Source organism: Somniosus microcephalus, chromosome 5 (genome assembly GCF_052327205.1).
Source record: "Somniosus microcephalus isolate GS21.2 chromosome 5, FLI_Smic_1.0, whole genome shotgun sequence".
Taxonomy (NCBI): domain Eukaryota; kingdom Metazoa; phylum Chordata; class Chondrichthyes; order Squaliformes; family Somniosidae; genus Somniosus; species Somniosus microcephalus.
Window position 1 is genome coordinate 174,615,749 of NC_140991.1, and position 17,597 is coordinate 174,633,345.

The window sequence follows — 17,597 nt, forward strand, 5'->3', positions numbered from 1 at the left end:
TTTCGCCCAAAGAGGGCTTTTGCGCCACTTGCTGAGATTGCGCCGATATTCAGCGCTGCGGTAATGGCGGCGTTAGCCAGTAGCGCTGCGCCACCACCGATGACATCATCGGTGTGCGCAGTGCCCCGCTACCGCCCCGACCGCCATATTTAGTTGCGGCCGCCTCTTCCGCAGCGGCCGCAAACAGCGATCTGAAAACGGGGCCGTCCTGCAGCCTTAGTGGGGCGAGTTAAGGCGGAGGTGCGGCCGGCCGCTTTTTCGGCGGCCGCCTGCCCACACCACCTTCCCTGGCCTCCTCCACCGCCCCCCCCGCGGCATTGCCAGCTGTTTTCCGGGAGCCCGGCACTTCTCCGTGGTGCCGGGCTCATTTGCCGGCACTAGCGAGCGGCGATCTCGCTGTTGCAGGCACCTTCCCCTTAAGAGAAGGAGGAAGGCCTGCAGTACCGCAGCCTGCCGCTCCGCAGCGGGTGGCGCTGCGGCACCTAGCGCGCCGAAATTCAGTTTCAGCGCCCCAAGCGGGGGCGGCCACACCCTTGAATAGCGGCCGGCTTCGACTTGGGGCGCTGAAACTGAATTTCCGGCGGGCGCAAGTGGCTCTGCGCGCAGCGGTAACTTCTGGGCACAAGCGAGCTGGCGGGCCCAAACTGAATTTCTAGGCCAAAATACTCACCAACCAATCACTTACCTGCTTTCTGGTGATGTCACATTTCCATTACTTTTTACTTCTCTCTCCCGCTCTCGGCTCTGTTTAAATCAGCTTCTCCCGCTCTCTGAGCTCTGTGCCTCTCGCAGGTCCGCCTCTCCCGCTCTTGGCTCTGTTTAAATCAGCTTCTCCCGCTCTCGGAGCTCTGTGCCTCTCGCAGGTCCGCCTCTCCCGCTCTCGGCTCTGTTTAAATCAGCTTCTCCCGCTCTCGGAGCTCTGTGCCTCTCGCAGGTCCGCCTCTCCCGCTCTCGGCTCTGTTTAAATCAGCTTCTCCCGCTCTCGGAGCTCTGTGCCTCTCGCAGGTCCGCCTCTCCCGCTCTTGGCTCTGTTTAAATCAGCTTCTCCCGCTCTCGGAGCTCTGTGCCTCTCGCAGGTCCGCCTCTCCCGCTCTCGGCTCTGTTTAAATCAGCTTCTCCCGCTCTCGGAGCTCTGTGCCTCTCGCAGGTCCGCCTCTCCCGCTCTTGGCTCTGTTTAAATTAGCCTCATCTGCTCTGGGAGCTCTGTGCCTCTCACAGGTCTGCCTCTCCCGCTCTCGGCTCTGTTTAAATCAGCTTCTCCCGCTCTCGGAGCTCTGTGCCTCTCGTAGGTCCGCCTCTCCCGCTCTTGGCTCTGTTTAAATCAGCCTCTCCCGCTCTCTCAACTCTGTGCCTCTCACACATTCACCATCCGGAGCCATGAGAGGGTTTAAGTGAATCGAAGTGTAATTTCTTAAATAAATTTTCATCTTCAATTGAGTTTTGTACTAAACACTGATGTTCTGCTGAAATATCCACACGACATGACAGATAGATTAAAATAAATAATTGACTCAGCTAAATGTACAAAATAACCAACTAAGTAAATGAATGAGTAAAAACTACTTTGGTTCCTTTGTGACTTGAAGCAGATGACACGTGCCCAGAATAGTCACCGTCACAAAATTATAGCAATTTTGAACAAGATTTAATGGGGGCTAAATTGGGCCATGTAGTGCCCATTTGTTTAGGCACTACGCGGCACAAAAATAGGATCCAAGATGCACCTGATGGGAAGTGCGCAAGACGACATCTTGATAAAGAGGCTTATGTGCGCACCTAACGACCGCTGGCAGCAGGCAGATCATGACATGAATCAGTGTGCAATGCTGATTTGACACCAGCACTGCCATTTTCCAACTTTACACTCTAGTCTTAACCTCACACAGCTGAACACGATGTTAAACGGAATGAAGGACCCCCACCAGCGCTATTTAAAGGGATCATGAACTACTTACAGGTTAGTTGCTGGATTATTTCTTTTGGCTGCTGGTGCAATTGTACTTTTGGAGCTTTCCTCTACTTGGCTAAAGTTTGAATAATCTACAGGGTGTGGTGTGGTTGGTGCTGAAGTACTTTTTTATTCACTTAAAATCTTGTGCTGAAACAAGTTGCTTCCAGACATGGGTGGCCTGGTAGGGCTTCTTCTGGGAATTGATCATGACTGGGAGAATGAAGAGAGGCCACTTAGAGCAGAACAAGCTGCTGGAAGAGGGAGGAGATGGGGAAGAAGGGCACTCTGCAGGGGTCCATATACACTGAGGGTCTTCAGGGAGCAATTCTCTTACTTCAGCTTCAGCGAGGAACAATGCATGAGGCGTCTTCGCTTCACAAAAAAGCTCGTGACTGAAATCTGCCAACTGTTGCAGCCGCAACTGCAGGCTCATAGCAGGGCAAGGACAGAATTGCCTGTGACTGTCAAGGTTGAATAGCTGCCAGTTGTGCAAGCTGTGAGTAGTGTGAGGGTGAGGTAAAGCATTTGAATTGAAGGGTTGAGTACTAATTGATAGAGATTGTTGGTAGGTGGGTGATGGGGGTGTGGTGAATTGAGAAGTGGATGAGGCTAGTGGTGCAGTTGTTAGGATATTCCATTTGAAGATGAACTCACTCACCTTGACAACTCGTGTCAGATTGTTACCCTTCTTCCTGCACCGCAACCATGTTCTTGGAGCAACACTCCTAGCATTGACCTCCACCACTACTTCTTCCGACTGCCACTTGAGCATATCAGGCCCCTGCTGATGCATGCAGCCAATGAATTGTGTGGCTAGAGCTGGCTGCATGCAGCAATCATTTAAAACAGCAGGCAGCACAAATTTAATGTCCTTTAGGGAAGGAAATCTGCCGTCCTTACCTGGCCTGGCCTTTGTGACTCCAGACCCACAGCAATGTGGTTGACTCTTAACTGCCCTCTGAAATGGCCTAGCAGGCCACTCAGTTGTACCAAACCACTATAAAGAAGTATACAAAGAATAAAACTGGAGGGACCACCCGGCATCGATCTAGGCACTGGACAGGACAAAGGCACACCTAGCCCAGTTGACCCTGCAAAGTCCTCCTTATTCATCTGGGGACTTGTGCCACAATTGGGAGAGCTGTCCCACAAACTAATCAAGCAACAGCCTAACATAGTCATACACATAGAATCATACCTTTCAGCCAACGTTCCAGACTCCTCTATCACTATGTCCTGTTCCACTGGCAGGACAGACCCACCGGAGGTGGTTGCACAGTGGTATACAGTTGGAAGGGGGTGGCTCTGGGAGTCCTTAACATTGACTCCGGATCCCATGAAGTCTCATGTCTTCAGGTCAAACATGGGCAATGAAACCTCCTGCTGATTACCACCTGCCACCCTCAGATGATGAATCAGTACTCCTCCATGTTGAACACCATTTGGAAGAAGCACTGAGGGTAACAAGGGCACAGAACCATACTCTGGGTGGAGGATTTCAATGTCCATCACCAAGAGTGGCTTGGTAGCACCACTAGTGACCGAACTGGCCAAGTCCTGAAGGACATAGCTGCCAGTCTGGGCCTGTGACAGGTGGTGAGAGAACCAACACGAGGGGAAAGCTTACTTGACCTCGTCCTCACCAATCTACCTATCGCAGATGCATCTGTCCATGTCAGTATTGGTAGGAGTGACAACCGCACAGTTCTTGTGGAGACGAAGTCCGGTCACCACACTTAGGACACCCTCCATTGTGTTATGTGGTACTGCCACTGTGCTAAATGGGATCGATTCAGAACAAATCTAGCAGCTCAAAACTGGGCACCCTGGTTCAATGAGGAGTGTAGAAGAGCATGCCAGGAGCAGCACCAGGTGTGCCTAAAACTGAAGTGCTAACCTGCTGAATCTACAACACAGGACTACATACATGCTAAACAGAGGAAGCAGCATGCTATAGACAGAGCTAAGCGCTCCCACAACCAATGGATCAGATCAAAGCTCTGCAATCCTGTCACATCCAGCCGTGAATGTTGGTGGACCATTAAACAACTAACAGGAGGAAGAGGCTCCATGAATGTCCCCATCATCAATGATGGCGGAGCCCCGTACATGAGTGCAAAAGACAAGGCTGAAGCATTTGCAACCATCTTCAGCCTGAAGTGCTGAGTTGATGATCCATATCGGCCTCCTCCTGAGGTCCCCATCATCACAGAAGCCAGTCTTCAGCCAATTCGATTCACTCCACATGGCACCAATAAATGGCTGAACACACTGGATACAGCAAAGGTTATGGGCCCTGACAACATCCCGGCTGAAACATGCTCTAGAACTGGCTGTGCCTCTAGCCAAGCTATTCCAGTACAGCTACAACATTGGCACCTACCCGACAATGTGGAAAATTGCCCAGGTATGCCCTGCCCACAAAAAGCAGAACAAATCCAATCTGACCAATTACCGCCCCATCAGTCTACTGTCAATCATTAGCAAAGTGATGGAAGGTGTCATGAACAGTGCTATCAAGAGGCATTTACTCACCAATAACCAGCTCACCGATGCTCAGTTTGGGTTCCGCCAGGACCACTCGGCTCCAGGTGTCATTACAGCCTTGATTCAAACGTAGACAAAGGAGCTGAATTCCAGAGGTGAGGTGAGAGTGACTGCCCTTGACATCAAAGCAGAATTTGACCGCGTATGACATCAACCAAAATCGAAGTCCATGGGAATCCGGTGGAAAACGCTCCACTGTCTGGAGCCATACCTAGCACAAAGGAAGATGGTTGTGGTTGTTGGAGGCCAATCGTCTCAGCACCAGTTGCTCAGGGCAGTGTCCTAGGCCCAACCATCTTCCGCTGTTTCATCAATGATCTTCCCTCCATCGTAAGGTCAGAAGTGGGGATGTTCATTGATGATTGCACAGTGTTCAGTTCCATTCGCAACTCCCCAAATAATGTAGCAGTCTGTGCCAACATGCAGCAAGACCTGGACGGCATTTCAGCTTGGGCTGATAGGTGGCAAGTAACATTCGCGCCACCTAAGCGCCAGGCAATGACTAGTTCCAGCAAGAGGTAGTCTAACCATCGCCCCTTGACATTCAACGGCATTACCATCGCCATTGAATGTCAACCTCTGACCTACTCTTGTAGATAAATTATTTATGTGGCTGATCCAGTTAAGTTTCTGGTCAGTGGTGACCCTCTGGATGTTGATGGTGGGGGATTTGGTGAGGGTAATGCTGTTGAATGTCAAGGGGAGGTGGCTAGAGACTCTCTCTTGTTAGAGATGGACAAAATCAATCTCACCTTGTGCTCAAGTGTAAGGATAGACTCAGTATTGCCAGACATTACAAAAACAAAACAGCCCTGTAGCTTGTGAAATTACAAAGATTCACGCTTAAATCATTCTGATGTGGAAATTAAATTGTTCAGAAGTTACTGTTTGAATGACCTCCATGCAGGGAATACAACTCAATTTGTCAGTTGGTGAGTCCGTGTTGCAATTAATTACAATAAACTATTTATTGTTTGATATATCTAAAGGCATTTAAAAGTACAGAGGAAGAAGAAGAACGAACAGAAAGTGGAACAGTACCGGATGAATCTGAAAATTTTCCCCGCAAGCGCACATTATCTAACAAATCAATTACTTCTCAGAATGAAACTGAAGTGGAGGAAAATAAGGCAGAGGTAATACAATTTTAATCTCAAATTTGCTCCCAGTCTTACAAGTAAGGCAACTGTAATTATTTTATCCGGCCTTGTTGATTGCTGCTCATCAATATGCCACTTCATATTATAAGTGATATTTTTTGATCAGCCAGGTATCTGACATTTGCAGAAAATCTTCTTCATGTTTAAGAGACCTGCGGGGTTTGTGTTTGCCCAATATGATGTGTGTGCTCTCTGCCCACAGGGACACAATTAGCTAAGACCACAGAGCATAGGTGCAAGTTGAAAGAGATCACCAAATGTTCACTGCTGGAGTTTAACCAGTGAATACCATGCAGCTTACCAGAGCAGGGCACCAGATCAATTAGCTGGCAGAGTTATCCAGAGCCAAGTGGGAAGAATCCCAGCATCCTGTGGCATGTTGATCCATTCCGGGTTCCATTAGTAAGCCAAACTGGTTAGTAGATCATGAACAGTGTCCTGAAGTAACGTTGACCTGCCTGGCTCAGGTATCAGGTTACCTAATCACCTAGGAAATGTTGACTTTTTTTGATATTTACATCACCAGAGATGCCAACTTCGATCTAACTTGACACCACCTCAAATCAAATGATACCCCACCTAAGACAGTGTCTCCCACACCCCAAGAAGGAGAGTCACTAGTTGGTGGAGAGTTCTGAAGTAAAAAAACAAAGGGGGAAAAATTTGTCCCCTTAGCGGCTCCCGTTAGTGCCAGCAGATGGATTCACCTCACCCCAGTATCACCAGGCCGAGGTGAATCCAGCTGCGCATGCCAAATCCACCCCCCCTCCCCGTAGTGCCACCAGTAAGAGGTACTGCCAGCAACATCAACGTCAGATGGATCGTGACGTCCGTGAGTGTGCAACGCTCACTGACCGCCCGATCTGCTAAATTGATTCTCGTCACTTACCTTAGCGCCTGGAGTAAACACCGACAGGGAGAACTGGTGTGAAGCACCAGGAAGCCGGCTCCAGTTATTTAAAGGGATTATCAGTAATCACTCGCAGCTGTCAGGTTAGTGCAGTTTCAGTGGTTTCTTCTCAGTTCTACCTACTGCAAGAGTTTCATTCAGTAATTTAAAGGTTCGTTGGTATCAGGAGCCTCGTGGCAACCAAAAAGTAGCTACATTTATTGTTCAAAGAATCAAACTGCTACACTTGGTAACATTAATGGGGGCTGTACTGGCAGTCGACCTCACCCTCCAGGATCTACTGTGGAGGGAGCGTAGGCAGCAAGAAAGACGAGAACATGGGTGCAGAGAAATGAGGAGAGTCATCAGAGTTCTCACCTGGAGGCCTTACTCTCTGAGGGTATTCCGAGAGCACTTCTCCTACTTTCAATGAAGCAAGGTGCAGTGTATTAGATGGTACCGCCTCACCAAGGAGGTGGTCACAGAACTCTGCCACCTCCTCCAAATAGACCTCCAGTCTCACACCAGGGTGACATAAAGCCCAGATCCCCTTTGATCACCACATCCCCATCATTCCATCCCTCTCGCAGGCCGCTTCACAATGCAAAGCTGAAATGATAGACACCACAAAAGAATGGTAAGTGAATTAATAAATTTATCAAAAATCAGTGAACACATATTTACACCAAAAATATTAACTATTCACCCTTGTGCAATCCCTTAGTGCCTGTCGTTACTGTGCCTTTGCCTACTCTAGTGTTCCTATGAAGTGTTGGCCCAGTGGCTGCAGCAGGGCTGGTGGAAGGCTGCTGAGTGTCCATGCAGGACACTTCAGATGGCCTTGCAGGACGCTCTCAACCAGCTCTGGACCTAGAAGGCCCAGCTGTAGACCGCACCACCTCAGCATGGTTGGCAGCAGTCTGGGCTGGCTGGATGATGGGCAGCAACAAGGGCAATGGTGGAGTGGCAGTGGTGGAAGCAGGAATGCAGTCATTCTGAGAGAGGACATCAGGTTCCTGTTCCACTGACCCACTGCCACTCCCCCGGGGCATTATCTCAGCATCCCTAGCAAGCTGATGCAGCACAGATTGCTGGCCTGCTGCAACACCGTGAAAGCCCCAGTCAATGGTGGTAGACCCAGCCACAATGGCAGCAGTCAGAGCTTGCGTGGCATCAACTGAGCCTGCATGAGTGCAGTTTGAGAGTGGATGCCGCCAAGCATAGACTGCATTACAGCACTAAGACGTTGCATCACTTCTGCCTGTGCTGCAATGGAATCTGCCAGATTGCCCATCACATGCAGCATCAGGTCTGGGTTGCCATGGTGTCTCTGGGAGTCTACCATCCTTTGCAGACTGGAAATGATGGGCTCTATGGTGTGCGCAGAGCATTGTACAATGTTGGAGGCGTACTCCTCCACGCTCCTTATCATTGAGGAGAGGCTCTCGGGCACCCTTGCCATTGCACCTATCATCTCTGTGTGCATGCCCATCACCCTTCTTCTAAACGCCTCCCTATCGAGGTCCTCCTCTGAGTCCTGTGCAGCAGAACTCGCACGCAAACTCGCCCCCCGGGGAGCTGGCCCCCAAGCTATCCTTTCCCGCTGGCCTTGCTGCAGCCCACTCGTCCCTGGTACCTCACCCTGTGCAGATCCCGCTACTATACTAGCCTCTAAAGAATGTGTAGTGCCAGTATCTGAGCTGGTGTCTGCGGGTGAGAGATGCAGTGACTCTATGTGTTCTTCCTCCTCCTCTTCTCCCACCTCACACTCTATGGTGGCCTCAGGGACAGGCTGCTCAGGTGCTTGCTCATTATCTGAAAGCATAAAGGCACAAGAGTCGGCTTAAGGTGAGGGGAGGGGAGATGGGAGGGAGAAATGCATACATATAGCATGATTAGCTGGAAAGTGCAAAATGCTTGTAGTGGGATGTGAGAAGGAGTAGGGATGAACATACCATTGTTGTCCCCAAGGGGGTCAACATTGCTGGTGGCCATTGCGCCCACCACCTGGTGCCCAGTAATCTGCAGCGCTTGATTCTCCAGCGCAGACAGTTGTTGGGTGTCAGCTTGTCCCCCGCCTGTGTGCTTCTGCTCCCTTCTGTTGTGAGCCGCCTTGGCCTGCAAGAGAAAGGAAAGTGTGTGAGTGAGTGTGGAACAATGTGTTTGGGTGATGTAGTTGAATAGCTTTCATTGTGTTCAAGGTGTGAGATGTGGGTGCGAGTGTTGGTAGGTAGAGATTGTTGATGGGTGAGTGCTGGGGGTGTGGTGCTTTGGGCAGTGTGTGAAGTGTGTGGTTCAATTGGTGGTATGTAGCATTTGTTGAAGCATTCACTCACCTTGACTACCCGAGTGCTGTGGTCCTGGGGACCACAGTGCTGCCCGAGACGTGATGCGCTACCACCCTCCACATGGTGCTGAAGACTTGTGGCGAGGGCCTCCTGCCACTTGCTGGGCAGAGCACCGCCCTCCATCTCTCCACAGCGAAAACCAATGCCTCCAATGCTTCATCACAGAATCTGTGGACTCTCTCCCTGGGATGTGGACCTGCCATGAGTACACCTGGTTCAACCCTCCAGCTCTTTCTCTTTGTCCTGTTTCTGCTTGCTGAGGCAGCTGCACAACCAGCAATGCTGAGAATGAGGTGCTGCAGCATCAAAGAACCTTCCCTTTAAGTAGTGAAAAAAGCCACTGGCAATCATGACTTGCGATCAGACTGCACCTGATATTGGTCCATCCTTTGAGTGTAATGCCAATGAGCTTGGGTTTTAAGACTTGAATTGGGACTTCAATCATTTTTTTGAGCAGTGAGCACGAATTTTACATGCAGTCCAAAGCATTTGTGCCTGGCGCTAATTTTCCAACTTTTCTACTGACACCGCCCATTCCTTGGCTGTAACGAATTTCTAACCAAGATCTCTATTAAAAGTATTAAAATCTGTAAGGGCAGGTATTTAGATACATATGTTTTTTTCTAATATGTTTAGTGGGTTGATGAAGTAACTGGCACAACTGATCTCCTGATTGGGTACTCCAGTGAGAAACAGCACACACACACCACACTGGTTGGGAAACTATAGGCTGGAAGGGCCTAATTATTCATACATGGATGGGCAGATAATCAGAACCTACTGGCCTGTGACTTCCCAACAAGCAATCCATGTGAGCCCAATTGGCAAATCGGTCCTTGTAGGTCTATTTTTATTGTATGTTGGGGATAAGAAACAAAAAGGATAGATTTATGGGTATGACACTCCCCTTTAACATTAGTGAGCCAGAAAAAAATTGTGGTTTCAGTACAGAGTAGGAAGTTACTTAAGAAAATGGAAAAGTACTGATTTTCCGATGGTGGAATAATGGCCCTGAAATTAGGGTCGGGAGCTTGCCGCGGGTGCAAGCCCCCGATGTGCACTCACCCTGCGCGCCGACATCTGAATCCCGGGCCTGCTTGCATTTCCTGTCACTGGCCCGGTTCAGATGTCGGCGCGATGTGCTAACCTGATCCAGCGGCGTAGTTAGTGCGATGTGCCGGCTGGGATCAGGTGAGCACTGTGCAGCCAATCAGGGGAGGGGAAACTCATTCATGAATTTGACAGTAAGAACTGTCAAACTCATGAAAAGTATGGGCTGCCAAAACACTACTTAAACCTTAAATAAAATTTTAAAAAAATCCCACTGATTATATTAACTATAAATAAGTTTAAAAAAATGTTTTAAACAATTAATCAATTTTTTGAAAAAAATAATTTTTTTAAAAATAGGGTCTAAAACTAAACTTACCTTACTGTAAATTCTTTAAAAATAATAAACCTGTGGGGAAAAAAAAAATTCTAAATTGTACTAAAAGCCCACTTACCTGTAAAACTAAGTACTTACGTCTGGTTTTTCCACGCGTAAAAACCGGAGGCCTTTACACTCGGGCAACTCTGGGGGGAAAAAAAAAGGAATTTCACTGCGCACGCGCTGCCTGTGCAGTCGCACGCATTCTGCCTCTTAACCCCTTGGGTCAGAGGGCAGGAAATGCCGGTTTTCAGCGCATGCGCTGTGCATGCTGAAAACCGGCAATTCCTCCGGTTACACGCATGAGTACCCCGTCCGTACTCACGCGTTGTGACAGGAATTACTGGGCCTTTATGTTCCAACTTAAGATAATACATAGCAACATTGCTTTAAATGGTCTTGTCTTCACGAAAAAGCTCTTCAAGCATGGTGGAGTGTGTATCTTTCTAAGTATTCCACTGAGTTGCATGTTCCACAGAACTTGGAGCTATCTAATTATTGTCTTTTTCATAATAGGAAGGAAAGCTCCCAAAAATCTCATTTCTGAAACTTTTCAAGCTGAATAAGTCAGAATGGCCATACGTTGCTTTGGGGGTCATAGGTGCAATTATCAATGGAGGAACTCACCCTGCCTTTTGCATTATATTTGCAAAGATCATTACTGTAAGTGTGCAACACTTTTTAATTATGTGTACTGATCAGCCAAAATACTCATTGCATGCAGTAATTGCTGCCTTTAGTTTTGCATTAATTGGTTGATAATTTGGCTTTAATTTATTTATGCTACACTATGCCTGGACTTTCCATGTGCCCTGCTTCAGTTGATCTGGAGCAGGTGGTATCTGAACATTGTTTGGGGACGTGCTCAGCCATGTCCCTGCCTCTTCCTGCACTACCCACTTTTCCTGCTACCCAGGCTCATCAGCAGACAGTTAAACCCCACGTATATGGTCAAGTTAAAATCAGCCCCTATGTGCGTCTGTGTCTGCTCCATTTTTTCACCTGCTGTCTACTGATGTTGCTGGTATTGAGATTCAACATTACTCCCTCCCCTTGCTCAAGCCTTAACATATGGAGGCTGGGATAGTCCTGTCTTCTAATCATGTGTTGCTAGAAAGTAAAAAAGGGAAGCGGCAGCACAAAATCTCGCCATTGTTAGCCAGGTGATTAACAATGTAGTGGAGGTGAATGGGGGAAGCATAGGGTGGGTGCAAGAATGGGAGACAGTTACTTGGGCTGGAGGAATAAGAGAAGGGAGGAAGAATGGGAGACAGATGAATGGAAATCAGAGGGAGAATAAAGGCAAGCATGTAGGGGTTGAAACCTTGCTGTACAAAATAGAAACAAACATGTTAATATGTTCATATGAAATCTCTTTGTCCAAATAGGGGACAAAGATATTTCATACAACAACAACTTGCATTTATATAGAGCCATTGGCGTAATACATTCATTATTAAAATTCCACAGCATGATTTCAACCCCATTGAGATGAAAGGAATGGGTGTCAGATACATTGAAATGGGGGAATGATAGCAAGCAGATTTTGATCTGTCCCCTTCCAGTCACAGCCTCAGCCCCTCAAGATCTTTCCTCTAGGTCTTATTTATCGCTTCATTAAAGTACAATTTAATCTTTCAAAGTTAACTGATTTTGATTCTTCCTCCAGGTCTTCACTGAAACTGATACAAAAGTGATCAGGCAACAAGCTGATCTTTACTCTATCCTGTTCTTAGTTATTGGTGTAGTTTCCTTTGTTACATATTTCTTACAAGTAAGTATCTTACATTGCTGGTAATATTATATTTAATAATGGTCTCAAGGAAGTAACATTTTATTTTGAAAGTGACTAATAAATGCAAAAATAATGCTATACACAGTTTTCTAAAAATATGCTATTAGAAACTTATGCTGGATAACTACCACACAAAATAATGGAAAACTTTTATCTTGTGCAATTTTCTTCATTATATTGAACAGACAGCAAATTTAGGAGGGATAATGTAATCAAATGAGAAAGAAGGGAAACAATTACAAATTAAAATGGAATGAAACACAATGCGGACAGACTGAAATGCCCTGAGGATTTCATAAAAGAATGGGAGGGATGAAATAAATAATTCATTCAAAGGTTTGAAAAATTGACACATGAATGATGTACTGGAGATAATGACACAGCCATATGGATATCAGCTGTCTGCGGAAAGATTTAGGAGTCTCTGCATTTAAACTCTTCAAGTCAGTTGTGCTTAGTTTATGTTGCATATACCTTACCGTGCTGTTGGAGCTGTAAGTCCCAACTACTGCTTCCAGAGACATGAAGTATATTTTCTCTGGTGCCTCTGGAGGCAGCAGCACTGGATTGCCAGTGTAAATGACTGATCATGAAGCTCTGATTTTCCGACCAGCCTTACTTTAACTCTTGTATCAACCCACTTTTTTCAAATGGGTTAGCTACAGTGTTAAGTTGTCGCTGATCAGAAAATCTGGGCTCAATGGTGTTGGCCACTATTTTTTCAGACCGCCAATGAGGTATGCACTCAGCCCACCCTTCAAGGCCGATGATACATTTTGCTTATTATTGGGCTAAACAGACCTTCGCCGTGACTATTGGAATGATCTAGTGGCCAGAAAATGAAGTTGCAGATTATCACTTTGAAACAATTGTGCATATCTCCTTGTATTTCATTCCTGTCTGTTGCTGTGTAAAAACTGCAGATTCCGCCAGCGTCAGGAATCCAGGCTATTACATTCTTGAAGTAGTCTGTAACATAAATGCAACTTTAGGTGCTCTAGCCCAGAAACACTGACATTAGGTTGGGCTCTGCTTCCTATAGAAATTAATATAACATGAGGTAAGACAATTTTTGCTTTGTGCATTGAGACTAATCACAATGCGATAAAGATTCATAGCTCACCCAGATTACCCCTCAATTGTTTTTGCTGGAATTATCCCACATATCTCCAAGCCTATGAGAGGAGATTCCGCTAGCTTCACTCAAAATCGGCCAAACCAGCGTAAAAGATCGATGAATTTCAAGCGTAAATTACGTCCATCGCAAATCAAGTTTCTGCAACCCTTTGCACTAGTTTAAAAAACTTCGTGTTGGAAGCCGGTGCCACCCACAAAACTGATCACGCCTCCAGATCGAATTAATCACTATTATGAGTTTGTGCTAATTGCGCCCGTTTGTTGGCCTTTGAGAAGGCGCTTAAAATTATGCATTTTAGGTGCAAAGTCACGAATAGGCATGTTTTAAAAGCTTTTCATTTTTTTTTATTAATAGGAAACTGACTACTATGCACCAATGTAACTAGTAAATGGTTCTGTATACTTTTTTAATATCAGGTATTTAAAATTGGGTTACTCACAGGTGGCGGCCTAGACACTGATTAAAAACTTATTTTTTGTGAAAACCCATTTTCAGCTGTGAATAAAACTGTACTAAGTTACCATTCTTAAATACATCAAGGAATATTGTTTAATGCAACAAAACATTTTTTAAATTACATTTGCACTGGTTTGTGGAAGATTTTATGTTCGGCAATAAGTAAATGAGTTTGAGCAGAAACTTGAGTGAAAAAAACTTCTTAAAACTAGTGCAATTTTGAACGTAATTTGCGCCCAGACTGCCAATTGTGCCCAAAGCGGAAACTCATCGCCTTTATTTCTAATCTAGTCTTTGGTTTCATTTTATATTTGTGTCCTTTAGTTCCTTTAGCTCTGCTCTCATAGTCCAAGTGTAAAACCCTGTCATCTTTATCTCTCAGCATTTTAAAAACTTGATTCATGTCCACTGTCAATCTTCTATTCTTCTGTAAAAATAAGTGAAGCTCTTGTTTAGTGTAGTAGCAAACAGCTGCATGAGTTGATATCTTCAGAAACAATGGGGGGAATTTTTACCTAAAAAAGGGGTGGGTTTGGAGTGTGAGTTAAATTGTTCAAATCTTGTATCCTGACCTGAACCCGCCTCCAACCTGCCCACTTCCGGTTTTAACAGAGGCGGGCCAGGGAGTGGGATAGCGGCAGGCAGCCAACCCACTGCCAGGATGTGGGACGTCAATTTAAATTTTACAATGTGGCTGGATACCTCTTCTTTAACCATCATTTTGTTTTTATCTCTATCTGGTTGGGTTTTACACACTTCGTAAAAACCCGGCAGTTACCGCAAGGCCAGGACTGCTGCATCCAGGAGGTAAGTGCCTTTATACCTACCTTCTGGATCCAGGGTCACTGCCTAACCCTCATCACGCAATCAGAGACCCCTTCACGAGACCTCCGATTGCCTTCCTGGACCCTCCCCCCCCCCCCCCCCCCCCCCCCCCAACACAATGATCTTGAGGCCGGCCACCCACTATCTTTCCCCCCCCACCCCCACCGATCAGCATGAGGCTAGCCCCGATCTTCCTCACATCCCAACCACACCCCAGTCCCTCGACGGCCCCGATCTTCCTCACCTCCCCCGTCCCCTCCACTCGGAGGACGGCACTGGACCCAACCCTCCCTCCCTCCCTCTGTGCGGCCTAGTGCCACAGGCCTACCCGCCTGCAGACAGCCAGTCTCTCCATCTGGCTGGCTGCAGATGGGAAACAGAGGCTTCAGATACAAATCAGACCCTGCCGTTAAAGTTGGCAGCACCTGCGGTGTGATGAAATATTTCCATTCATCACTGCTTGTGACTGAGATCGGTTTCAGTGTCATTTCCCCTCCCCCAGACCTCATTGTATTGTGTACTGGAATGTGCTGTATTGTATGCTGGAATGTGCTGTGTGTAGGGCTCCGCCCATACCTGGCCCCGTTTGTAAGCTAGCTTCAGTCTAGCCCCAATCTCCAGAAGGACGACATCTCTCTCGCTTACGTGTTTCGTTCTAAGTTAATAAAAGCCTTGTTTTGTTCTGCTACCTTCGAGTCTCGGAATTATTGAGGCACATCAATTTTATAAACTTATTTTTTCAACACTATGGATCAACTCCTGAAACCCGAACGTTTGGATTTGGATCAACATGCTCCGGACGCATCAGCACGCTTCGGACACTGGTTTGAGTGTATGGAATTCTTCCTGGACAATTCCGCAGCCGTCAAAGACGCTACGGACGCTGCAAGGATGAGACTCGGAATTCTGCGGAATTGGGTAAGCCACCGGGTTTACCCCCTCATCCAAGACGCCGAGACGTACCTGGCCGCCTGCGACATCTTAAAGGCGCATTACCAGCAGCCTACGAATGAGGTGTATGCTAGGCACCTGCTCGCCACCCGCGCACAGCGACCTGGGGAATCGGTGGAGGAGTTCCTAAGCACCCTGAAAATGCTTGGCAAAGACTGCAAGTGCCGAGATGTAAAAGCCGCGGTGTACACTGACGAGCTTGTTCGCGATGCCTTCATCACAGGCCTCAGCTCCACTTACATCCGGCAAAGACTGCTGGAAAAAACGGGGTTGGACCTGAAACAGGCTGCGGACACCGCGCGATCCCTGGATGTGGCCCAGAGAAACTCGGACGCCTACTCTTCAGCCCGCGCCATCCACACCGCCACGTGTGCACCGAGGGCGCCGCCATCTTGGAAGGCATCTTCCCCGCCCGACAGCCCGACACCGGCTGGGCCCCGCTCTCCCCCCAGAAGCCCTACGACAGCCGCGACGCGTCAGGGACCCAACTGCTACTTCTGCGGGCAGCCAAAGCACACCAGAAACCTGTGCCCGGCGAAAGGCACCACCTGCTTTAAGTGCGGTAAGAAGGGGCACTTCGGGAAGGTGTGCAGAGGGAACCCCGCCGGAAAACCAACCGCCGGAAAACCTGCCACCGCCGCGTGTGCGCCGTGGGAGCGGCCATCTTGGACGCCATCTTGCCCGACCTCGTGGGGTCCGCCATCTTGTGAGCAGACAGCGTGGACGCCATCTTGGATCGATCAGGGCCCTACAGTGGCATCGGTCACAGTGGACCAGACCAGGCCGCACCCGCTATCCAGATCAATGGTGGACATCGAGGTAAATGGGTGCCGGGTTAAATGTTTAATTGACAGTGGAAGCACGGAGAGCTTTATCCACCCAGAACTGGCACAACAACTCTCCCTAAAGGTGGTCCCTACTCCGGGTACCATCTCTATGGCTGACAAAACCCAGACATCGACCATTCTGGGTTACTGCACGGTACAATTGTGCGTTAACGGAACTGTATATGATAATTTTAAACTATTAATCATGAAGAACCTATGTGCGAGCGTGATCTTGGGCCTGGATTTCCAGTGCAACCACCAAAGCATCACGCTCAAGTACGGTGGGTCCCAGCCGCCCCTCACAGTGTGCGGTCTGGCTACCCTGAAGGTAAAGCCGCCTTTGCTATTCGCGAACCTTACCCCTAACTGCCGGCCAATAGCGACCAAAAGCAGGAGGTACAGCTGGGAGGACAGGCGGCTTATCGCGACCGAGGTAGACAGGCTCCTGAAAGAGCGCATTATTGAACGCAGCAACAGCCCGTGGCGCGCCCAAGTGGTAGTGGTAAGGGGTAGCGAGAAGAAACGGATGGTGATCGACTATAGTCAAACGATCAACAGGTACACCCTACTAGACGCCTACCCGCTACCCCGCATATCAGAAATGGTGAACCAAATCGCCCAATACCGGGTGTTCTCCACCATCGACCTCAAGTCAGCGTACCACCAGCTCCCTATCAGACCAGAGGACCGCCCGTACACCGCCTTCGAGGCGAACGGACGCCTCTACCAATTCCTCAGAGTCCCCTTTGGGGTGACGAATGGGGTCTCGGTCTTCCAGAGGGAGATGGACCGCATGGTCGATGACCACCACTTGCAGGCAACCTTCCCCTACCTCGACAACGTCACCATCTGCGGTCACGACCAGCAGGATCACGACTCAAACCTCGAGAGGTTCCTGAAAACCGCACAAAAACTCAACCTCACCTACAATGAGGACAAGTGCGTTTACAACACCACGCGCCTCTGCATACTAGGCAGCGTGGTGGAGAATGGGGAAATCGGACCAGACCCCGACCGATTGCGCCCCCTACGGGAGCTGCCCCTGCCCAACACTCCCAAAGCCCTGAAAAGATGCCTGGGGTTATTTTCTTATTATTCCCAATGGGTCCCCAACTACTCCGACAAAGCCCGCCCCCTCTTGAAAGCATCCTCTTTCCCGCTCTCTGCTGAGGCCCACGCCGCCTTCAAAAGCATTAAGCAGGATATTGAGCGGGCCACGCTACAGGCAGTGGACGAGAACACTCCATTTCAAGTGGAAAGTGATGCGTCTGACTTCGCCTT

At 48.2% G+C, this 17,597-nt stretch overlaps 1 protein-coding gene across 2 annotated transcripts in view; it reads left to right on the forward strand.

The window, feature by feature from the left end:
• LOC147117448 (ATP-dependent translocase ABCB1-like) overlaps positions 1-17,597 on the forward strand; it is a 174,744-nt gene that overhangs the window by 71,878 nt on the left and 85,269 nt on the right. For both annotated transcript variants that reach the window (XM_085988444.1, XM_085988443.1), the window contains exons 11-13: positions 5,488-5,634; positions 10,841-10,987; positions 11,994-12,098. In XM_085988444.1, the coding sequence (XP_085844570.1) occupies positions 5,488-5,634; positions 10,841-10,987; positions 11,994-12,098 (399 nt within the window). The remainder of the gene's footprint in view (positions 1-5,487; positions 5,635-10,840; positions 10,988-11,993; positions 12,099-17,597) is intronic.